This window comes from Mauremys reevesii, linkage group 22, assembly GCF_016161935.1.
Source record: "Mauremys reevesii isolate NIE-2019 linkage group 22, ASM1616193v1, whole genome shotgun sequence".
In the NCBI taxonomy this organism is placed as follows: Eukaryota; Metazoa; Chordata; order Testudines; family Geoemydidae; genus Mauremys; species Mauremys reevesii.
In genome coordinates, this window is record NC_052644.1 from 1,985,772 (window position 1) to 2,005,086 (window position 19,315).

Consider the following 19,315-nt stretch of genomic DNA (forward strand, 5'->3'; position numbering starts at 1 on the left):
GGCGGGATCACTGTTGCCATGGTGACGGGGAGGGGCGGGCTCAGGGGCAGCCCCGCCTTCCGCACCAAGATGGCGGCGGGCTGGGGGCTGCGGCGGGGCCTGGGGCGGCTGCTGCTGCTGGGGGGCCCGCGGGGGGCCCGGGGCCTCGGCACCGCCGTGAGTGGGGGGCTGGGCCCGGTCCTGTCCTTGGGGGGCTGGGCCCGGGCTCTGCAGGCGGCTCCGGGGGCGGGGGGTCAGGACGCCTGGGTTCCCTGGGCCGGCGCCTGGAGCCGGGGCGCCAAACGGGGGTTCCCGGGGCCGCCTCCCAGCCGGTGCCTCAGTTTCCCCCTTTCCGAGAGCGGGGCTGGCGCTGAGCTGCAGCCGGCGGGGCGGGGCGGGCCCGTTGGGGTTAATCTGGTAACGCACCGGGCCCCCCCCCCCACGGGCCGCTCCTACGGGGAGGGGGACGTGGGGAGTTCACCCCCCCCGCTGGGGGTGACCCCCCCTCGGACGGGGGGGGCGGGGGGGAGGTTTGGTCCTTGGGGCCGTGCTCGGCTGTGGGGTTTCCCGGGCCCCGGCCAGCAGCAGCAGGTTCCTGGGGGCGAGGGCGATGTGGCCGGGGCAGGTTCCGTGTTCCTGGGGCTTTGCTGGTCTCTTGGGGGGCGGGGTGAGGGAAGTGGGCCCGGAGCCCGTGTCAGTGGCGTGTTGGTAGCAGAGACAAGGGGCGGGTAACACCTCGTACTGGCCCAACTTCTGGGTGGGAGACGTTTTCCGAGCCCCGCGGGGCCCTGCCCGGCGCTCAGCGGCTCCGCGCTCTCACCCCGCGAGCCTGGGCCCCTAACAGCTCCGTGCCCCTTTCCCTCTGTTTCTCCCCCGGGCGCTGGCTGGTCTCGCTCTCGCGGAGACGGGTGCTGACAGCTGGCGTGAGCGGGGCGGGTTGAAACGTCAGCCCTCGCGGCCTTGAACGAACATAAACAAGGACGTGGAGTTTGTTCAGTCCAACCTGCCCGGGATCCAGGCACAAAACAGATTTAATCAGCTGTTCAAACGGCTCTGGGGCCTAGGGAAGAGAAGGGAAATCCCCAGGCCGCCTAGCACAACCTTGCCATGCTCCTCACCTGCCACGGACCCGCCTCGCAGAGTCGGGTGTGGCCAACGTGAAGGGCGCCCCAAATGGATTCATGGAGGAAACTTCAACAAGCTGCAGGATTGGTAGATGTGCCGGCTGTCAGCTTCTTCAGGCCTGAGCTAGCTGGGAAGGGGCACCCGTGTCATTGATATCCAGTTGATTACGCCCATGGTGTGTGCATCCAGTGGTTTTAGATTTACTAAGCTTATAAACCCAGGGGCAGGGACTGTCTCTTTGTTCTGCGTTTGTGCAGCACCTGGCGCCTGTGGGGCCGGCCCACAACTGGAGCTCCCCGGTGCTGCTGCAATACAAAGAATAAATCATAATCGTTTAAGCGACTTCGCTGGCAAAGCCCTGAGCGCACCCAGCCCGCGACACGTCCCTGCACGCACGGGGCCCGGTGGGTACGTGTCACTCCCGTGGTGCCACGTGGACACATGGGGGAGACATGTCTGAGAGCGATGCTCTCCCACCTCACCTGGTCCTGTCCTCCCCCCAGCGCGTACTCCGGCAGCAGCAGGAGTTCACCTCCCTGGAGGAGAAGCCGCAGTTTCCTGGAGCCTCGGCTGATTTTGTGGACAAGCTGGATTTTATCCAGCCCAACATGATCTCGGGGATCCCCATCTACCGGGTCATGGACCGGCAGGGGCAGATCATCAACCCGGACGAAGATCCCCAGGTGAGCGCGAGACGCTGGCAGGATTGGGGGGTGGAGCCCAGATCCCATCTCCTCCACCCCATCCATGCAGGGTTGTCCTCTGGGCTGTCCCCCACAGCTGGACACACGGCAGGGCAGGATGCACCTAGCCTGTCTGCCACTGTCGTGTTAAAACACGGTTCTCCTACCCCCTATTCCCCTGCATTTCACCCCATTGCTCCTCACCCCTCGCCTCCTCCCTGCATGGGGCTGAACCGTCTGCTGGCCGTCGCCGTGACCCCTTGTGACGGATCTACACGCCAGAGCAGCGCCTCCTGCTGGCCGTTTCAGGGATTAACTCTCATTGTGTTCTCCCCTTAAATAGCTCCCAGTTCTATAGTCCAGCCACTTCCCCAGAGGTGGTTGGGGGGTTACACACCAGGGCCCACCCCCTACTGCAGGTCCAGGGACCCTGTAGCTAGCAGCCTCCTGCTGCCTCTCCTTGACTTCTCCACCAGAGCTGCTCCAGCTCCCTGCGGCCCAGCACCTTCGCCCACCTCTCCGGCTGGGCCTCCAGCCCGCACGTCCCAGTAGCCAGCCAGGAGCTCCCCCTTGTTCCCTGGTCCCTGCCAGCAGCTGCTCTGTCCGAGGAGCTACTCCTCCTGCAGCCGCTAGGCGCGGCCCCCTCTCCTCGGGCTCCCTGCAGCAACTGCCCCTGCTGCCCTGCCCCTCCCTTTTATGTCAGCCTACTGGGCCCTGATTGGCTGCTCCCCGAAGCCCATCTCTGATTGGCTGCCCCTGCGTGGCTTCCCTAGGCTGTGTTAACCCCTTCCCTGCCAGCCTGGGGCAAACTCCCCATCCCACCCCCCAATCTACTTGGCTGGCGTGGCCGTCGCAGCTTCTCCCAGGCCTGGGCTCGCCTGGGCTCCACTGCTGAGTCGGGCTCTCCAGTGGCGACCCCTGCAGCCCCCAGCGCGTCACCGTTGCCGGGTGTGGCAGGCCCCGCACTGACCCGGCTCCTCGTCCTCTGCCGCCGCAGCTCTCGCAGGAGCAGGTGCTGAAGTTCTACAAGACCATGACGCTGCTCAACACGATGGACCGGATCCTGTACGAGTCGCAGAGGCAGGTGTGTCGGCTCGGGGGCTGCGGTGCCGGGGAGGCGGGGGAGCACCCTGGCGGCTCTGACCCGGTCTCCTGTCCGACGCTCCGGGGAACACTCCCCAGAGTCGCCTTTCTCACGGCTGCGTCGCGGTGCCGACTCCTCCAGTGCGTGAGCCCTGCAGCCCCTGCTGCTTGTCGGTGGTTCCCAGCCAGCCAGGCCCATTCCGGAGTCGGGCCTTTGATTTCACCTTCCCACCTGAGGCGCTCGGCCTCACCGATGTTTTCCCTCCGTCGTGGGATCCTTAATGTGTTTAAGGCGATTAGCTCACAGCAGCGTTAATTTACCACAGCACAGGGCTGGGAGCCAGGACTCCTGGGTTCTATCCCCGGGTCTGGGAGGGAGTGAGGTCTGGTGGTTAGAGCAGGGGAGGCTGGGAGCCAGGACTCCTGGGTTCTATCCCCAGCTCTGGGAGGGGAGTGGCAGGGGCTAGGAGCCAGGACTCCTGGGTTCTATCCCCAGCTCTGGGAGGGGAGTGGCGGGGGCTAGGAGCCAGGACTCCTGGGTTCTATTCCCAGCTCTGGAAGGGGAGTGGCGGGGGCTAGGAGCCAGGACTCCTGGGTTTTATTCCTGTCTCTGCTGCTGACTCTGTGTCCCTGCTCCGTGCCTCTGTTTCCCCCACCACGATGAGGACACTGCCCCGTGCCCACCCCTCGCGCTGCACCCCCACAGTAACTAATGCCGTGTTCCTTTTCCAGGGCAGGATCTCCTTCTACATGACGAACTACGGGGAGGAGGGGACGCACGTGGGCAGCGCCGCGGCGCTGGATGACGCAGACCTGGTGTTCGGGCAGTACCGGGAAGCAGGTGACGGCGAGAGGAGAGGGGCTGTTGCATGCACTGGTCACTAGGGGGCAGCGTGAAGCAGCCTGCCGGCGGGGACTAACATCCTGCCCGCGGGGCAGCCCACGGGCGCCTCCGCCTTGGGCCCGGGGACGCCGGCTAACGCCCAGCAGGGCAGGCCGGGCGCTGATTTCCAGCCCCTCCCATGTGCGGTGGCTCTGACCCTGGGGGTGGCGGTGCCGCGGTGGGGGTCCCCGACCCTGCCTCCCTGCTGTAACCCGCCTGCGGTTCTCTCGGCCCCAGGCGTGCTGATGTACCGGGGTTACCCCCTGGACCTCTTCATGGCCCAGTGCTACGGCAACGCCAGCGATACCGGCAAAGGGCGCCAGATGCCAGTGCACTACGGCTGCAGAGACCGGCACTTCGTCACCATCTCGTCCCCGCTGGCCACGCAGATCCCCCAGGGTGAGACCCTGAACCCCTCGGGTGCCCCACAGGCCGTCGGACGGCAGCCACCTCCCAAAGGGGCTGGGGGGAAATCCCGACCCGCAGCCCCTGCTAGCCCAGCGTCCAGCCCTGCCGGTGCCCCTCACTCCCGACCCGCAGCCCCTGCTAGCCCAGCGTCCAGCCCTGCCGGTGCCCCTCACTCCCCAGCCCTGCCGGTGCCCCTAACTCCCGACCCGCAGCACCTGCTAGCCCAGCGTCCAGCCCTGCCGGTGCCCCTCACTCCCGACCCAGCCCTGCTGGTGCCCCTCACTCCCGACCCGCAGCCCCTGCTAGCCCAGCCCTGCCTCCCCCAGCCCTGCCGGTGCCCCTCCCTCCCGACCCGCAGCCCCTGCTAGCCCAGCCCTGGTCCCCCAAGCCCTGCCAGTCCCCCTCACTCCCGACCCGCAGCCCCTGCTAGCCCAGCCCTGGGCCCCCCAGCCCTGCCAGTGCCCCTCACTCCCGACCCGCAGCCCCTGCTAGCCCAGCCCTGGTCCCCCAAGCCCTGCCAGTCCCCCTCACTCCCGACCCGCAGCCCCTGCTAGCCCGGCCCTGCCTCCCCCAGTCCTGCCGGTGCCCCTCACTCCCGACCCGCAGCCCCTGCTAGCCCGGCCCTGCCTCCGCCAGCCCTGCCGGTGCCCCTCACTCCCGACCCGCAGCCCCTGCTAGCCCAGCGTCCAGCCCTGCCGGTGCCCCTCACTCCCGACCCGCAGCCCCTGCTAGCCCAGCCCTGGCCCCCCCAGCTCTGCCAGGGCCCCTCACTCCCGACCCGCAGCCCCTGCTAGCCCAGCCCTGGCCCCCCCAGCTCTGCCGGTGCCCCTCACTCCCGACCCGCAGCCCCTGCTAGCCCAGCGTCCGGCCCTGCCGGTGCCCCTCACTCCCGACCCGCAGCCCCTGCCAGCCCGGCCCTGGCAGACACGCAGCCAGCTGTCTGCCAGCCCATGTTTCATGGCTGACACTCCTTAGCCTGACCCCGTAGCCTGCTCCCGGGCTCCACCCCCCCCCCCTTGGTGCCCCTCACTCCCGATCCGCAGCCCCTGCTACTCCAGAGCGGAGCCTCACGACAGGGCCCAGAGGCAGAGCCCTGCCCGCCTGGCTGGCCGGGGGCGAGGGAGGTTCTGGGCCGGTCTCCCCAGCCCCCTGCACTAACCCCACCCCCACTGCTCTGCCCGCAGCCGTGGGGGCCGCCTACGCCTTCAAGCGGGACAACGCCAGCCGGGCCGTGATCTGCTACTTCGGGGAGGGCGCGGCCAGCGAGGGCGACGCCCACGCCGGCTTCAACTTCGCCGCCACCCTGGAGTGCCCCATCCTCTTCTTCTGCCGCAACAACGGCTACGCCATCTCCACGCCCACCTCGGAGCAGTACCGCGGCGACGGCATCGGTGCGGGGCCACCCACTAGGCTGCTGTGACTCCGCCCCGTCTCGGGTCGGGGGGTCCCCAGGCACACACTTGGGGTGCAGACCAGTCGCCCACCCTCCCGTGAGAGCCGGAGCCGCTGTCCGGCTGCCCACCCCTCTGCCCCCCGTTGGGAAGCCAGGCCGCGCCCAGCCCGGCAGACACCCCCTGCGGTGCCCCTCACTCAGTCACCCTTTGGGGGGTCCTGGGCTCCCCAGCATGGGTCAGCTCCTCCCTTCTCACCGCCCGCTCTGTGCGTCAGGTGACTCAGCTCGTCACCAGGGCGACCCCCCGCCCCGTTCTCCTGGGCAGAGGTGGCCCCGTGTCTCAGGCGATGCCACGGCAACGGCTGGGCACTTCGAGTCAACGACCCGCCAGGGCGATTCCTTTGCCACCAGCCAGTGGCACGTCGGCCCGGCTCCTGGGTGGGCTTTGCAGCCGGAGAGCCCGGGGGCTCCCCCAGCACCCTGCAGTGCACAGAGCCCCCCGTTCGGCACGGGGTGGGGAATCGGAGGGAGGGGCTGGGGTGATGATGGGCTGGGGGTTGCTGGCCCTGGGGCTCAGCGCGTCTCTCCGCCCCCAGCGGCCCGCGGGCCCGGCTACGGGATCATGTCCATCCGTGTGGACGGGAATGACGTCTTCGCCGTGTACAACGCCACGCGGGAGGCCCGGCGCCGGGCCATCGCCGAGAACCAGCCCTTCCTCATCGAGGCCATGACCTACAGGTGGGGCGGGGCCACAGGGACAGGGGCGGGGCAGCCCAACCAGGGGGCGGGCTCACACCTTGATCCTCCTCCTCCCCCAGGATTGGGCACCACAGCACGAGTGACGACAGCTCGGCCTATCGCTCGGTGGACGAGGTGAACTACTGGGACAAGCAGGACCACCCCATCTCCCGCCTGCGGCACCACATGGTGGGCCGGGGCTGGTGGGACGAGGAGCAGGAGAAGAGCTGGAGGAAGAAATCCCGCAAGAGGGTGAGTGAGGGGGTCCCCCCCCCGGGACCCCTCAGCCCTGGCTGCCCATGGTGTAGAGGGGCTGGGGAGAGCGACTCCACTCCCGGCTCGGCCCGAGCTGGCACCCTGGAGGTTAAGAGGAGGGGACGGCTGGGGGCCAGGACTCCTGGGTCCTGCCCAGCTCTGGGAAGGGAGTGGGGGCTAGTGGGCGGAGCAGGGGGGATTGAAGCCAGGACTCTGGGGTTCTGCCTGGCTCTGGGCGGGGGCGGGGCCCACTGGGCAGAGCAGGGTGCATGGGAGCCAGGGGCGGAGCAGGGGGGATTGAAGCCAGGACTCTGGGGTTCTGCCTGGCTCTGGGCGGGGGCGGGGCCCACTGGGCAGAGCAGGGTGCATGGGAGCCAGGACGCCTGGGTCCTGGCCAGCTCTGGGAGGGGAGTGGGGGCTAGTGGGTGTTGCACAGGGGCTGGGAGCCAGGACGCCTGGGTCCTGCCCAGCTCTGGGAGGAGAGTGGGGGCTAGTGGGCGGAGCAGGGCGCTGGCTAACGCTGCCTCCCCCTGGCCAGGTCATGGAGGCCTTTGAGCAGGCGGAGCGGAAGCTGAAGCCCAGCCCGCAGCACCTGTTCTCGGACGTGTACTGCGAGATGCCCTCGCACCTGCAGAAGCAGCAGGAGGCGCTGGCGCGGCACCTCCGGCTCTACGGGGAGCACTACCCCCTGGAGCACTTCGAGAAGTGACGCCCTGCGGGGGGGAGCCCGCTCACCTCGCCCCCTCCTGCACCCGGGGAGTGCCCGGCCCCTGCCTCGATTTCCCCCGGCCGCGCCGTGCCGGGGGCAGGGTCCCTCGGGTGTGAGCAAGTCCTGAGGGTGGTGGGGGGCGCGGTCACTGGGGCAGCAGGAATTCCTAGCTTGGACAGAGCCCCCCCCAGGCGTCACGGAAACCCCATCTCCGGGATCTCCTCCCCTCCCGCAGGCTGGGGGTCCCCTCGGTGTCCTTCCTGTGGCCTCCCCAGCCCAGAGTCGGGGTGCCCGGGGCCCCGGTGGGCAGAGCTTGTCCCTGGAGCTGGGGGGAGCTGCCCCCAAGCAGGGGCAGGGAGCCACTTCACTGCGGGGGCTGGGCACAGAACTCGGCCACATCCGGGAGTCTCGGGTGAGCGGCACCATCTACCCCGTGTCTGCCTGCCAGCCGGGGGGACTGGCCCAGTGCCCCTGCCACGCTGGCGCCGGGTGCTGCGGGGCGGGGCGGGGCAGGGTGTTGTAGTGCAAGCTGGTTCTGCTTCCTAGGCTCGGGTGAATGGTGGGGGTGGGGGCGGGGTTGAACCACGGTTCCGGGCGAGTCGGCCCGGCAGATCCGGTCCCTCGCCGGGCAGGCACCGGGCAGCCCCCAGGCACCGGGCTCTGTTACACGTAGGATAGGCGGGGGCAGCGCCCGTCGTGCTGTTACACGGGGGGCTGGGAAATCCAGCTCGGCCTTGGAGCCAGTGGCCCTGAGGCCTGGCAGGTTAATAAACTTTCTCTGTGCTAAGAGCTCCCGTCTCCGTGTCCCCTCGTACCCGGGAGCCGGTTCCCCCGGGTCACAGCCTCCGCCGCAGCCCTGGCCTGGGGGTGGGGGGGTCCTGACCCGAGGAGTCTCCACTCCTGGCTGGGGTTAGCAGGTGGGACGGGGGGGGCAGGTTGCTGGGGTTAGAGGTGGCAGAAGCCCCGGGCTGGGCCTCCCAGAGGGGGAGCGTCTCCTACCTGCACCAGGGGGAGGGAGCGGATCCGAGCCCAGCCTGGGGTGCCAGCGGGACCCCCCCCAAGCAGCACCGGGGGTTACGGGGCCAGCATGGGGCACCCTGGGCCGAGGGGACCCCCCCCCCGAGCAGCACCGGGGGTTACGGGGCCAGCACGGGGCACCCTGGGCCGAGGGGACCCCCCCCGAGCAGCACCGGGGGTTACGGGGCCAGCACGGGGTGCCCCCTGCCAGCGGGTTAGAGGCTGCGCTGCCCTTGGGGAGAGGTGACAAAGTGTAACCGTCAGTGCAGCCTCCAGGGGGCGCTAGCAGGGGGGTGACACATCCAGGGGGCACATGGGGAAGGTTTGCCCTGTGCCGGAGCGAGACCAGCAGCCAGACCTGTCCCCACAGCCACAAATCCCCCCCCCAGCCCTGCCGGTGCCCCTCACTCCCGACCCACAGCCCCTGCCAGCCCAGCCCTGCCCCCCCCCAGCCCTGCCGGTGCCCCTCACTCCCGACCCGCAGCCCCCTGCTAGCTCGGCCCTGGGATCCCCGCCCCCCCCAGCCCTGCTGGTGCCCCTCACTCCTGACCTGCAGCCCCTGCCAGCCCAGCCCTGCGGGTGCCCCTCACTCCCGACCCACAGCCCGGGCTCCCTCCGCAGCCAGGTGTGCTGCACTCGGTGGCTGGCCAGGGCGGGGCCGGGCTCCATTCCCCCCCCGCCCCGCCCCGGCCAAGCAGCGAGACCGCAGTCCGTCCAGACACTCTTTAATGGCCCCTCCGGGAACGACACAGCAGTGCCCCCCGCCCCGGGCACACACGGGTCCCGCCCGCGTCCATGGCCCTGCGCCCGGCTCGGAGCGGGGGGGCTGGGGACACGCAGCGGGAGGGAAGTGGCGGTTCTGGCGGCACAGAGCCGAGCCCCCGTTTCCGTTCTCCTGCCCTGCCGGAGCCCCCCCCGTCAGCATTTCAGCTGGGGGTCCCGCAGCTGCCGCCACAGTCGCACGGTCTGCTGGGGGCTGCGGCGATGCACCAGCAGCAGCTCACGGTGCGCGCAGGGGTCGGCCCGGTCCTTCTCGGCGATGTCGAAGGTCTGGAACTCGGGGTGGGCCTCGGCCCGCACCCCCAGCGCCTGGAAGCACAGCCCGGCGTAGACGTCGTCGATGGGGTACAGGGCCACGTGCTGGGCCACCAGGAAGAGGGCTGGGGCCAGGCGGCCCGAGAAGATGTAGCCACCCCCGCCGGCGTAGGCCGGGTAGGGGCCGGCGTAGAAGGACTCGGGGATGTAGTACTTGCTGCTGGCCTGGCGGAAGGGGGCGGCGTCGGCCATGACCTGCCCCGTGTAGAGCGCCCGGGCCCGGCGCCCGGGCAGCGCCCCCAGGAACGCCAGCACCCGCGGCGTGTTGATGAAGACGTCGTCGTCGCCCTTGAGCACGAAGCGGGCGGCGGGGCAGTGCGCCCGCGCCCAGCCCAGGAACAGGACGTCCTTGAGGGTCAGGTTGAAGAACGTGTCCTCGAAGTCCCACACCAGGACGTCGCCGTAGGCCCGGCTCTCGGAGGCCACCAGGTGCCGTAGGTCGGGCTGGTGCGGGCCGTGGGCCGCGCCCATCAGGAAGACGGTGCGCACCGGCCGCCCGCCGGGCTCTCCCTCCCGGCCCCAGGTCTCCCGCACGGCCTGGCGGGCGGCGAAGTTGCCCGGCACCGATTTGATGGCCAGCAGCAGGAAGGTCTGGTTGCCGGCGCACTTGCGGGGCTGGTTGACCAGCAGCGGGAAGCGGCGGCACCCGGCGTGGAGCACGAAACGCTGGTGCTGCTCCGGGTACGAGGCGAAGTCCCTGATCTCGGCCGCCGCGGCCGGCCCGTCCCCGCAGCCCCACGTGCCGTTGGCCGGGCCCCCCTCCAGCGCCCGGAAGAGCCGGTGCTGCTGGCGGTTCCAGTAGGCGTCCGCCTCGGGCACGGCGCCGCGCAGCCGCTGCAGCGAGGCGTTGAGCCGGAGCAGCAGCCCCGCCGGGTCGTCCCCCAGCGGCTCGGCCAGCGGGTCGGGGGGGGTGGGCCCGGCGGGCTCAGGGGGGGGCAGGCCCTCGGGCTGCTCCAGGCTCCAGTCCATGTAGGCCTTGAGGGCCAGCAGCGTCAGCAGCGCCAACGCCACCGTCAGCAGCTTGGTCCCCGTCATGGTCCTCCGCCATCACGGCGCCTGCAAGGGGGGAGGGGAGGGGCTGGTGGGGTTTTGTATCGTTTACCATGAAGGCTACGGACTAACGAGAGACTCAGGCACGGAAGTGGGCTTGGCCCCGCCCCCCCCCGACCAGCAGCTCGGAGCGGCCTCGGGGAGCGCTGCTCAGCCAGCAGCTCTCGGGCTCTGGGCTGGTTTCCAGGCAGTGACGGGCCTGGGGGGTCACCACTTGGCTGCAGGTTCAGCGTGTTCAATAGGGACAAGCAGCCCCGGGTTGTTTTTCTTCTGCACTGAACTCGCTGTTCCCAGTGGGGAGCTGGAGCCGGTTCCCACCGGTTCCCAAGAACCGGTTGCTAAAATTAGATCTCCGTGGAGAACCGGTTGTTAAAGGGCCGGGGGGGGGCAAAGAACTCCGGGCCGCGGGCCGGACCGTCCTGTTGCTCCCAGGATCCCCAGCTGGGGAGGCTGAGGCTCCCCGGGCCCCTCCCCCGCTTCCCTCCAGCTGCAGCGGGGCCAGCCGCCGGCACCAGCTGGGCAGCTCAGCTGAGCTCTGGAGTGGCCCAGCAAGGTGTGTGGGGGGGGCTGCTGCAAGCTCCAGAGCTGGCCAGAAGGGAGGGGAGGGGAGGGGGGGCAAATTGACCCAGGCCCTGCAGGGGCCCCTGGCCCCACGAGGATCTCTCTCCCGGCCCCTCCCCCCCTTAAATCAGAACTTTTGATAAAGGTTGTTAAGATTTTGGCAGCTCATCACTGGCTGTTCCCGTTCACACCGCGTGTGACCAGACGCCGGTTGGTGCGACAGGAAGGGGTGTTAAGGGGGAGCCTGAAGGCCGCGGCTGTCAGAGGGGGGCAGCCGGACGGCTCGGGGACCAGGGAGCTGTGGTCAGATCCCGCCTGGGGTGACTCGATGAAAGACCCACATAAGGGATGAGAAGGACAATGTCAGAAAACGCGCCCTCGTCAAACCATCGATCGCAGCCCGACGCTGCAAAACTCACTGCTCCCGCTGAAGGAAAATCACCGTGTAAACGGGGGCGGGGGGGCTCGCCAGGAAACTTCGTCCTGCCAAGACTTCCCCGGAGCATCGTGTCGCGACCGACGGGCCCGGCTCTCCCTGCCCGGGAGCAAGGGAGCTGGCCACTAGATTGAGCCGGACGGGGGGGGGGGCGGGGGGGGGGGGGGGGGGTTTACATGCATATGCTAATTGTTGTATCTCCAGTAACCGCGGCGTGTTGCCTTTTCCCCATGTGTCTTATCAGCATCCCAGCCGCAGGGCGAGGGGGTGGTTAGGAACCAGGGCTCGGAGGACCCGTGGGGCTCTCACCTGCATGGACGCGATCAGTCCCCACGGGCAGCGGGGCTCTTTCTAGCTTGGTGATGCGGCCACGTTCCACCCCAGAGCTGGCTGCATCTCGATGCTGGGGAGAGAACCACAGGAACAAACGATTATAAACATTTCCTGAGGAGCCCAGTCCTGGCACAGGCAGGCCGGGGATGATGCCGAAGGGGCGTCCGAGGAGCGGGCGGAGGAGGAAAGGGGGGATGGCAGGGGATGCGGAGCCCATGGGGCTCTCACGGCCCCAGGCTGAGCTGTGGAGCACACGGCAGTTCCAGGCAGCATTTAACCGGGGAGCGAGATTCCCCTGGTCCCGGCCTTCCGCTTGGCCAACGTCACCCACCCTGACGCCTGCCTCCCCTCCCAGCTCCCCGGCTGTCCCCTCCTCCCCGGGGCCACTGGGCTGTGCTGGGAGCGGGAGGGAGATTCCTTCCTGCCCTGTGCCCTGAAGCAGGAGCTCTGGCTGCCTGGACCGGCCGGGGCACTGCGGCGGTTCGTGACCATCGTCACTTGCCGCCTGAACAAGCAGGACTCGCCAGAGCCTGTTCTGAGCTGCAACGGGCTCCGCTCACAGCGGAAAGGGGCTTTTCCCAGGCGGTTCCTTCACGTTAATGGGGGAGATGAAATGGGGTGAAACACACCCAGAAACCGCACGTCCAGACACCGACCCTGAAATCCTGGGCAAGACGCCACAGCCACCCAGGGGGCTCGAACTGGGGGTCGGGACCCCTCAGGGGGGGTCACAAGGTTATTACGTGGGGGGTCGCGAGCTGCCAGCCTCCACCCCAAACCCCCCTTTGCCGCCAGCATTTATAATGGTGTTAACTAGATAAACGAGTGTCCAATGGCTGGGGGGGGGGGGCGTGCGAAGGGGTCACCAGGACAGCACCGGGTAGCGGGTTCCTGAATTGCTCGCACGGTGCAGCCGGCTGGGACCCGGGCTGGAGGGACCAGAAAGCAGGTCCCGGTTCCGTTGAAACCAGCCGGGAGCCCAGGCGACCCCAGAGAAACGGGAACCGGGTCTGATAGTCGTCGGGAATCGGGATCCCCCCCCCCCGCCGCCACCTCTTTCCACTCGACTCCCCGAGGCCTCGGCTTGGCTCCAGCCGCTGCCCCGGGGGTCGCTCCCCGCGGCCCTCAGACAAACGCGGCGGGGCGGGTGCAGGGGACCGCCCGGCCCCAGAGAAACCCAGACCCCCCGTGTGCGGCACGCGCGGCCGAGCCGCTGCACCAGCCCGTGCGGGGCCGGCCTGGGCACGTAGCAGTGCCGCGCCCCGGCCACGCACCGTCTGTGATTCAGCCTCAGCTCCGGCGTGGGAACCGCCGGGCTCCCAAGCAGCCACTGACCCCCCCACCCCATCGGCCACGGGGTGAGCCCCCCCCCCACGCCAGGCCTTAGCCGCGAACAGGCCACGCGCTGCCCCGAGCCGCCTGCGGCCTTTCGGGGTCACGATTCACTTCATTTCACTTCACTTCTTCCTGAACCCGCTTCCTCCACGCGGACACGGCCCGAGCGCCCGGCTCCGGCCACGCAGCCCCCCTGCAAACGGCCCCCGAGCCCCGCTCCGCGGCCGCACACGAGCCCCCTTCGCGCCAACTCGCCCGAGTTTAGCCCGATGGCGCTGGGCTAAATCCTGCCTTCAGCCCGACTCTGCCCAGCGAGCCAGACCCGGCCCTGCCCCGCCCTTTGCCTTGTGTTCGCCCGCTGCCCCCGTGCCCGTGCCGAGCCCGCCAGCGAACGGCACCTGCCCTCCGGCGAGCACCCGGGTACCCGCCAGCCGGGGGCCGCGGCTCGGGTGGGGAACGGGGGGGTCGACACAGCTGCCCCCGCCGGCCCCTCGTCGCTTTGCCGGACGCCCCCTTTGCTGCAGCGGGACTGAGACCCCGGGTGATTCCTCCCGCCAAGTCAGGCCCAGGGGCCGGGCCGTAACGGGGCTTTCAGGTGTGACCGGACGCTGCGCTGCTGGTGTCTCCAGTAACCCGGCGTGTTGCCTCCCCCCCCCCGTGCTCCTTGTAACATACCAGCCCCCCAGACAGCGGGTGGTTAATGGAGGGGAAGGGCCTCAGTTTTCCCATCTGTACAAATGGGCCCAATGCTGCTGAGCTCCCCCCGACCGCCCCCGTAGATCTGCGGCGGAGCAGCGCCGGAGCCGAGCTGCGGCTGCCGACCCTGGCGAGCGGCCAGGCTGGGCTGAGGGCAGGACCCCGGCTCTAAGGTTCACGCGGGGGCTTCCCCCAGTGTGGCCCCAGCTCACGAGCCCGGAGCCCGGGCCGAACTGGGGCTGAGCCTGCGCCAGGCTGCAGGGAAGCGGGACCCTGGGAAGAGCCGCCGCGAAGGCGACGAGCCCGAATGAGACACGGTCACGGCCCACGCGTGTCACCGGCCCAGCCCCTGGGAACGGGGGAGCAGCTGCAGGCGGGCCCAGCCCGGGGGGCCGGGCCGGGCCGCGAGAGCATCGCCGGGACCCTTGTCACCAGCTGCGTTCAGCTGAACCGGTTATCAGCAAACTCCTGCCCCGCGATGCATCAGCCCCGGGGCGTTACCACCAGCCCGGCCACGCCCGGCGCAGGCAGCAGCCAGCCAGGTGCCTGGCCCCTCTAACCTGGCTCCTTTCCCCAGCCCCGGGAGCGTCGGGCAGCGGCTCTTCCAGCCGCTCCTGGACCCACCGAACAACCCCGGAGCTTCCTGAGCGGCGCCTCGCAATGCAGCCGCGGCGGGTTGGGCCGAGAGATTCCTGCCGCTGTCAGCCCCATGGAGCCCCCCGGAGCGACTGGCAGCTCCGAGTCCCACTGCGCGCTGGGGCGGGGGTGTGGGGAGTTAACCGGGCTCCGGGCTTTGTTCTGATCCAGCGAACAACCGGGAGTCGGGGAACTGACCGGAGCCTTTGTGGAGATGGGCGTTGGGGGGGGCGTTCGTCTCTCTCTGCTTTTGCCTTATGGATAAAATGCGCTTGCTTAGGAAGAAGCGGGTGGTCACAGTCACCCCGCGCTGGCTCTGGGAATAACGGCCCAGGCAGGGGGCCGGCCAGACAGACACGGGCCCAGCCCGGAGCAGAAATCCAGGTGCAAGGCCCTGAACGGGGACAACCCGATCGCTCCGTGGCACCTTGCGCGGCTCAACACAGGGTTTCCTCCCCGCCTGGGGCAGCCCCTCCGCGGGGTTAGCGACGGCCCGGGTCCGGTCCCTGCGAATAGACAATCCGAGATCAGCAGCCGGCCTGGGAGCTCCCTTCGGCCCGGCAGCGTCACAGCCCCGGGAGCTGCCCGGGGAGCTGGGAGCTCATTCTGGGGGAGCGGGGCGGGGCCGGGGGGTCCCTTGGCCTCGTCTCCGGAGATCCAGCACCACATCCCCGCTGAGGTCACAAATCCGGGAGGCTTCGGGATCAGCTTGTTCCCGGTGGAGCCCGGGCAGGCGGAGCTGGTGGGAACCGGTCGGGGAGAGCAGGGGCCGCACGATCGGACGCGCCGGCTCAGGCCTGTTTCCTGGCACATTCTGACCGGTGCTGAGCACACGGCTGGGGCCAGTGAATAGAAACCGCCCCCCCCCCAAAGGTCCATCCAGCCCAGCGTCCTGCCAGCGCCAGGTGCCCCGGAGGGAGCGAGCAGAGCAGGGCGGCTCCTGAGTGACCCAGCCCCGGTCGCCCCTTCCCAGCCTCTCCCGGGACACGATCAGACAATTTCACGGACTGGGGGGGGGGGCGTTTCTGTTTGTTCCGGAATTAGCCTGGACACAACTGACCCCCTGCGAAGCTGAGGCACAAACCCGGCGGCTAGGCAGCGCCTCAGCCCGGCACGGTCGCCCTCCGCCTTCCTCAGGCGCGGAACCAAAGAGGTTTTCAGTTCAGGTGTCAAGTTGCCCAGACACGGTGGCTCCGCAGCCCGGCCCGGGGCAGGACCGGCCGCCCGGGCGTTACGGGATCTCCTGCCACCCGACTCCAGCCTCCCCCCTCTGGGCTGCTTTTCACGCCACCCACCACGACGCCTTCCCAAGCGCCCGGGCCCCTTCGCTGGAGGCTCGGAGAACTTCCCCCCTTGGGTCTGCTGCTCCCAGCCGAGGCTCCCCCCGCCCCCAGCCTGCAGCAGAGAGACCGGCTGGCCAGGGAGCAAGAGCCCTGGGTCCCCCCGGGCCCCCCAGGACTGTGGAGAATCTGCCCTTTACTCTGCGTGCGCCTCACTGCCCCATCTGTACAATGGGCACAACAGCCTGAGGGGCTGGGAGGGGAATTCGGTCAGACACGCCGGTGACGGGGCCTGTAACTGCCACAGGCAGAGCGGGAACCTCCCTCCACGCTGCCCCCTTTTCACCAACACCCCCAAATCCCCCCCCTTTTCCGAATGTAACCTGGCTCAGGGCACTTGGCTGGATTTCCTCTACCCCCCCCCCGATTCCTGTTTTACAGCCTCCAGAGCCTGAATTTAACCCGCAGCCTTTTCTCAGCGCAATCCCCTGCCCCGGGGGCACAAGATGGGAGCAGCCCCTCCCCAGGGCACACGCCAGCAGAGCTCCTGTAGGAAACTGCCCCCCCCCAGCAGCCCTGGGCTGCGGGTCGGGAGTGAGGGGCACTGGCAGAGCTGGGGGAGCCCAGGGCCGGGCTATCAGGGGCTGCGGGTCGGGAGTGACGGGCACCGGCAGAGCTGGGGGGGGGGGCTGTAGGGATGGTGATGCAGCCCTGGGGTGCCAGCACTGGGGGGGGGGCTGGGGAGCAGGTCTCAGCCCCCCCCCCCAAGCAGGGCTAACCCAAGTCTGCTGCTCAGCTGGGCGGGGGGGATTCAAAGGGAAGCTTTGGGGTGTGGCTGGGGGGGCAGCTCCTCCCCCCGTCTCCCAAAGCAGCACCAGCCTCTAGCCTGCGGCCGGCGCCAGGGCCGAGCTCCCCCCGGCCCGGCCCGGGACAGGACACCTCCCCGGCACCACGCGAGCAACAGGCCTGCGGGGCGGCGGGGCAGGGGGGTTGTTTCTGCCCCCGCCAAAGGCCGCCAGGAGCCCACGGAGAGGGGCGCAGGCCGGGCCTCGTTTTCCCTCCGGGTTTCTCGATTCCCACCTGCGGCCCGGCCAGAGGCTCCTTCCCAGGCTGGCAGCCCCCGAGCTCCCGCCCGAGAAACCCGCCCTGGCTCCCCTGCAAGACGCGTCTGAACTCCCGGCTGGGCCAACCTCTTCCCCGGGGGCTGCAAGCCCCAGGCCAGCGCCCCGGGCCACCGGCAGGAGCAGCCCCCGGTCCCCGCCCCGCTCTCACCTCGGGGCGGTTCGGCTCCGCTCGCCGGTTCTGCTCTTCCCCGGGCCGAGCGACGCGTCTCGGGGGCCGCAGGGAGCCTGGTTCTTTCTGCTGCTCCAGACGCACCCGGCTCCCCTCTGAGTCACATCCCAACCTCGGGCCGTGAAACCAGCCCGGGCCCGGCCCGGCCCCTCCGCCCGCGGCCCCAGTCCCGAAATAACCGGGCACCCCGCCCGCGCCCGGGCAGCGGAGGGTGGAGCCCGTCAGCAAAGCTCCGCGGCCGATTTCAGCTCCCATCAAATATTCATCGAGCTGAAGCGGCTCCAGGCTCTGCAGGAAACGCTCCGTCCCCGGCCGGCTCCGGCGAGTGCCGGAAACCCACCCGGGCCGCTGCTCCCACCCGCGACGCGGCTCCCGTCACACCCCGGCTCCAGCGAGCGCCAGAGACCCACCCGGGGCGCTGCCCCCACCCGCGACGCGGCTCCTGTCACACCCGGGCTCCAGCGAGTGCCAGAAACCCACCCGGGGCGCTGCCCCCACCCGCGACGCGGCTCCCGTCACACCCCGGCTCTCAGCCCCGCCCCGTTCCAGCTCCCGAGCGAGGCACCTGCCCGAGCAGGCCCGCGGCCACCGCCTGCCGCCCCTTTGTCTGAACACGTTTCAGGCGGGGGCGGGGAGAGATTCGGGTTTTCCGTCCAGGGAGCCGGGAGAGTCTCCGCCGGGCCGGGCCGGGTGCAGCTCCCGGCCCATTGCCCTGGCGCCAGGCCCCGAGGCTGATTCCTGGGCCGTGTCCCGGCCCGCTGCGGGTTCTCGCCCGGCGTCCGTCCCCGTGGCGTCAGGGCCGTCCCGTGTCAAAGCAGCGGCAAAGTTCCTGCCGGGTTTCTGCCTCTGGCCCCGCTCTGTTCTGGGCTTCAAAACCCAGCCTGGGGCCTCGCCAGAGCACGTGGCACAGGAGGAGCCTTGCTCTGTGGGGAAACTGAGGCAGGGGGAGGCCTGGAGCAGAGGATGACAGAGCCCGGGCACCTTCCAGCGGCTGCGGGGGGCATCCGGGGCCGGGGGCAAGGGCGAAGCGGAACCAATTGGCTGCCGCCGAGCCCCCCCCCCCCCGCCAGGCTACACAGCGGCTCCTGCCCCCGGCCCGCGCCGGCGCCCCATGGCCATGTGCGATCGGCCCCCCGGAAAGCAGCCGCTGGGACCGATCCTCGCCCAAGGAGCAGGGCCGGGGCTGTGACATCGCGAAGGGGGCGGAGAAAGGGACGTGTTACTCCGCCTCACCCGCCCACCGGGTCCCCCGGCAGGTTGACAATAAAGCGAAGGCAGGACAGACCCTGCGGAACTCCTCGCCGGGGGATGCGGGGACGCAGAGCTGAGATCAGTCCCTGGAGGGCAGGTCCCTGAATGGCCCTTAGCCAAGCTGGTCAGGGACGCAGCCCCCCGCCCTGGGTGGCCCTGAGGTCGGCCGGCCCCAGGCGGGGCTGGGTCCCTCGGTAACGGCCTGGTCCGTTCATTCCCTCGGCAGCAGCCGGCGACAGCTGGCCCGTGGGGCTGCCCCAGAGCTTCAGCCAAACCCCCCTCCTGCCAGGGGCCGCTGGGCGAGGGCCCCGACCCGTGCGACAGCAGCTCCAGGCGGGGACGAGCTGGGGGCTCACTCCCCCCGGGGCGGCGAGGCGAGGCCGGCGACCCCGGGACCCCCCAGCCTGGTCGCAGCCGCCCCCCCGCCGGAACCCCCCCCCCCCGCCAAACGGAGCCAGGCTCAGCCCCAGACCCCCTGCCTCGCCCCGGCCTCCGCCAGGCGGCCAAGGACACGCCACCCCCCCCCCGGGCCCCACCTTCGGGAGCCGGCAGCGCGGAGAGTTACGAGGCCGGTGGCTGAGGCACCCGCAGGGCAGCGTTCGCCCCCGGCCTGGGTCACGGCCAGACAGGCGCACGGAGGCGATAACGGGGTTTGAACCACGAACCTGCTGCTAAAAATAAACAGCCCGTCAGCACTTCCCCTCCGCAGCAGCCAGCGGGGTCCAGTTCCGGCTTTGCTGGTTAGCGCGGGGGGCTGGGCAGCAGGACTCCTGGGTTCCCGCCCCGGCTCTGGGAGGGGAGTGGGGTCTAGTGATTAGAGCGGGGGGGGCTGGGAGCCAGGACTCCTGGGTCCTCTCCCCAGCTCCAGGAGAGCAGTGGAGTCCAGTGGTTAGAGCGGGGGAGCGCAGGAGCCAGGACTCCTGGGTTCTGTCCCCTGCTCGAGAACGGACTCACTAGATGACTAGGAACAAATCAGGCCTTGCTGGGCCCAGGGTCCCCCGCACCTGTCTCGTGAGGGGTGTGGGTGGGTCGTACTGGTGAGGTTCAGACACGGCCGCAGAACGAGCGGCAGGACC

The 19,315-nt window shown here is 69.9% G+C and overlaps 2 protein-coding genes and 1 long non-coding RNA gene across 12 annotated transcripts; 1 reads left to right on the forward strand and 2 right to left on the reverse strand.

Moving 5' to 3' along the window:
* The first annotated feature begins 27 nt into the window (after positions 1–27).
* On the forward strand, positions 28–8,045 carry BCKDHA (branched chain keto acid dehydrogenase E1 subunit alpha). Of its 2 annotated transcripts, none has more exons than XM_039511089.1 (9): positions 28–156; positions 1,608–1,787; positions 2,785–2,871; positions 3,603–3,711; positions 3,991–4,152; positions 5,346–5,552; positions 6,151–6,292; positions 6,373–6,544; positions 7,086–8,045. In XM_039511089.1, exons 1-9 carry the CDS (start codon positions 70–72, stop codon positions 7,254–7,256), a joined length of 1,317 nt encoding a protein of 438 aa, XP_039367023.1. In that variant the 5' UTR covers positions 28–69; the 3' UTR covers positions 7,257–8,045. The 2 variants fall into 2 exon arrangements, with proteins under 2 accessions (XP_039367023.1, XP_039367024.1); XM_039511090.1 differs by lacking the exon at positions 28–156 and adding an exon at positions 1,144–1,279.
* Positions 848–2,396, reverse strand: LOC120388959. 2 transcript variants are annotated; one of them, XR_005590689.1, is made up of 3 exons: positions 2,195–2,396; positions 1,098–1,409; positions 848–982 (listed from the first exon to the last, which is right to left on the reverse strand). It is a non-coding gene; the product is annotated as an uncharacterized LOC120388959 (long non-coding RNA). The 2 variants fall into 2 exon arrangements; XR_005590690.1 differs by having other exon boundaries at positions 1,992–2,396.
* A 944-nt stretch (positions 8,046–8,989) lies between the features above and the next one.
* On the reverse strand, positions 8,990–17,318 carry B3GNT8 (UDP-GlcNAc:betaGal beta-1,3-N-acetylglucosaminyltransferase 8). Of its 8 annotated transcripts, XM_039510653.1 has the most exons (4): positions 16,968–17,318; positions 14,843–14,921; positions 11,725–11,818; positions 8,990–10,424 (listed from the first exon to the last, which is right to left on the reverse strand). In XM_039510653.1, exon 4 carries the CDS (start codon positions 10,401–10,403, stop codon positions 9,192–9,194), a length of 1,212 nt encoding a protein of 403 aa, XP_039366587.1. In that variant the 5' UTR covers positions 10,404–10,424; positions 11,725–11,818; positions 14,843–14,921; positions 16,968–17,318; the 3' UTR covers positions 8,990–9,191. The 8 variants fall into 8 exon arrangements, with proteins under 8 accessions (XP_039366587.1, XP_039366591.1, XP_039366589.1 ...); XM_039510657.1 differs by lacking the exon at positions 14,843–14,921; XM_039510655.1 differs by lacking the exon at positions 16,968–17,318 and having other exon boundaries at positions 14,843–15,270.
* Between the last annotated feature and the right edge of the window lie 1,997 nt (positions 17,319–19,315).

What these genes read in the sequence shown, in the direction of transcription:
- BCKDHA (XM_039511089.1), top strand. Translation starts at nt 70, where the DNA reads ATGGCGGCGGGCTGGGGGCTGCGGCGGGGCCTGGGGCGGCTGCTGCTG. An exon ending in TGTACGAGTCGCAGAGGCAG is followed by an intron (nt 2,872 to 3,602) that starts GTGTGTCGGCTC and finishes TTCCTTTTCCAG; the next exon opens with GGCAGGATCTCCTTCTACAT. An exon ending in GGCCACGCAGATCCCCCAGG is followed by an intron (nt 4,153 to 5,345) that starts GTGAGACCCTGA and finishes CTCTGCCCGCAG; the next exon opens with CCGTGGGGGCCGCCTACGCC.
- B3GNT8 (XM_039510657.1), bottom strand. Translation starts at nt 10,403, where the DNA reads ATGACGGGGACCAAGCTGCTGACGGTGGCGTTGGCGCTGCTGACGCTG.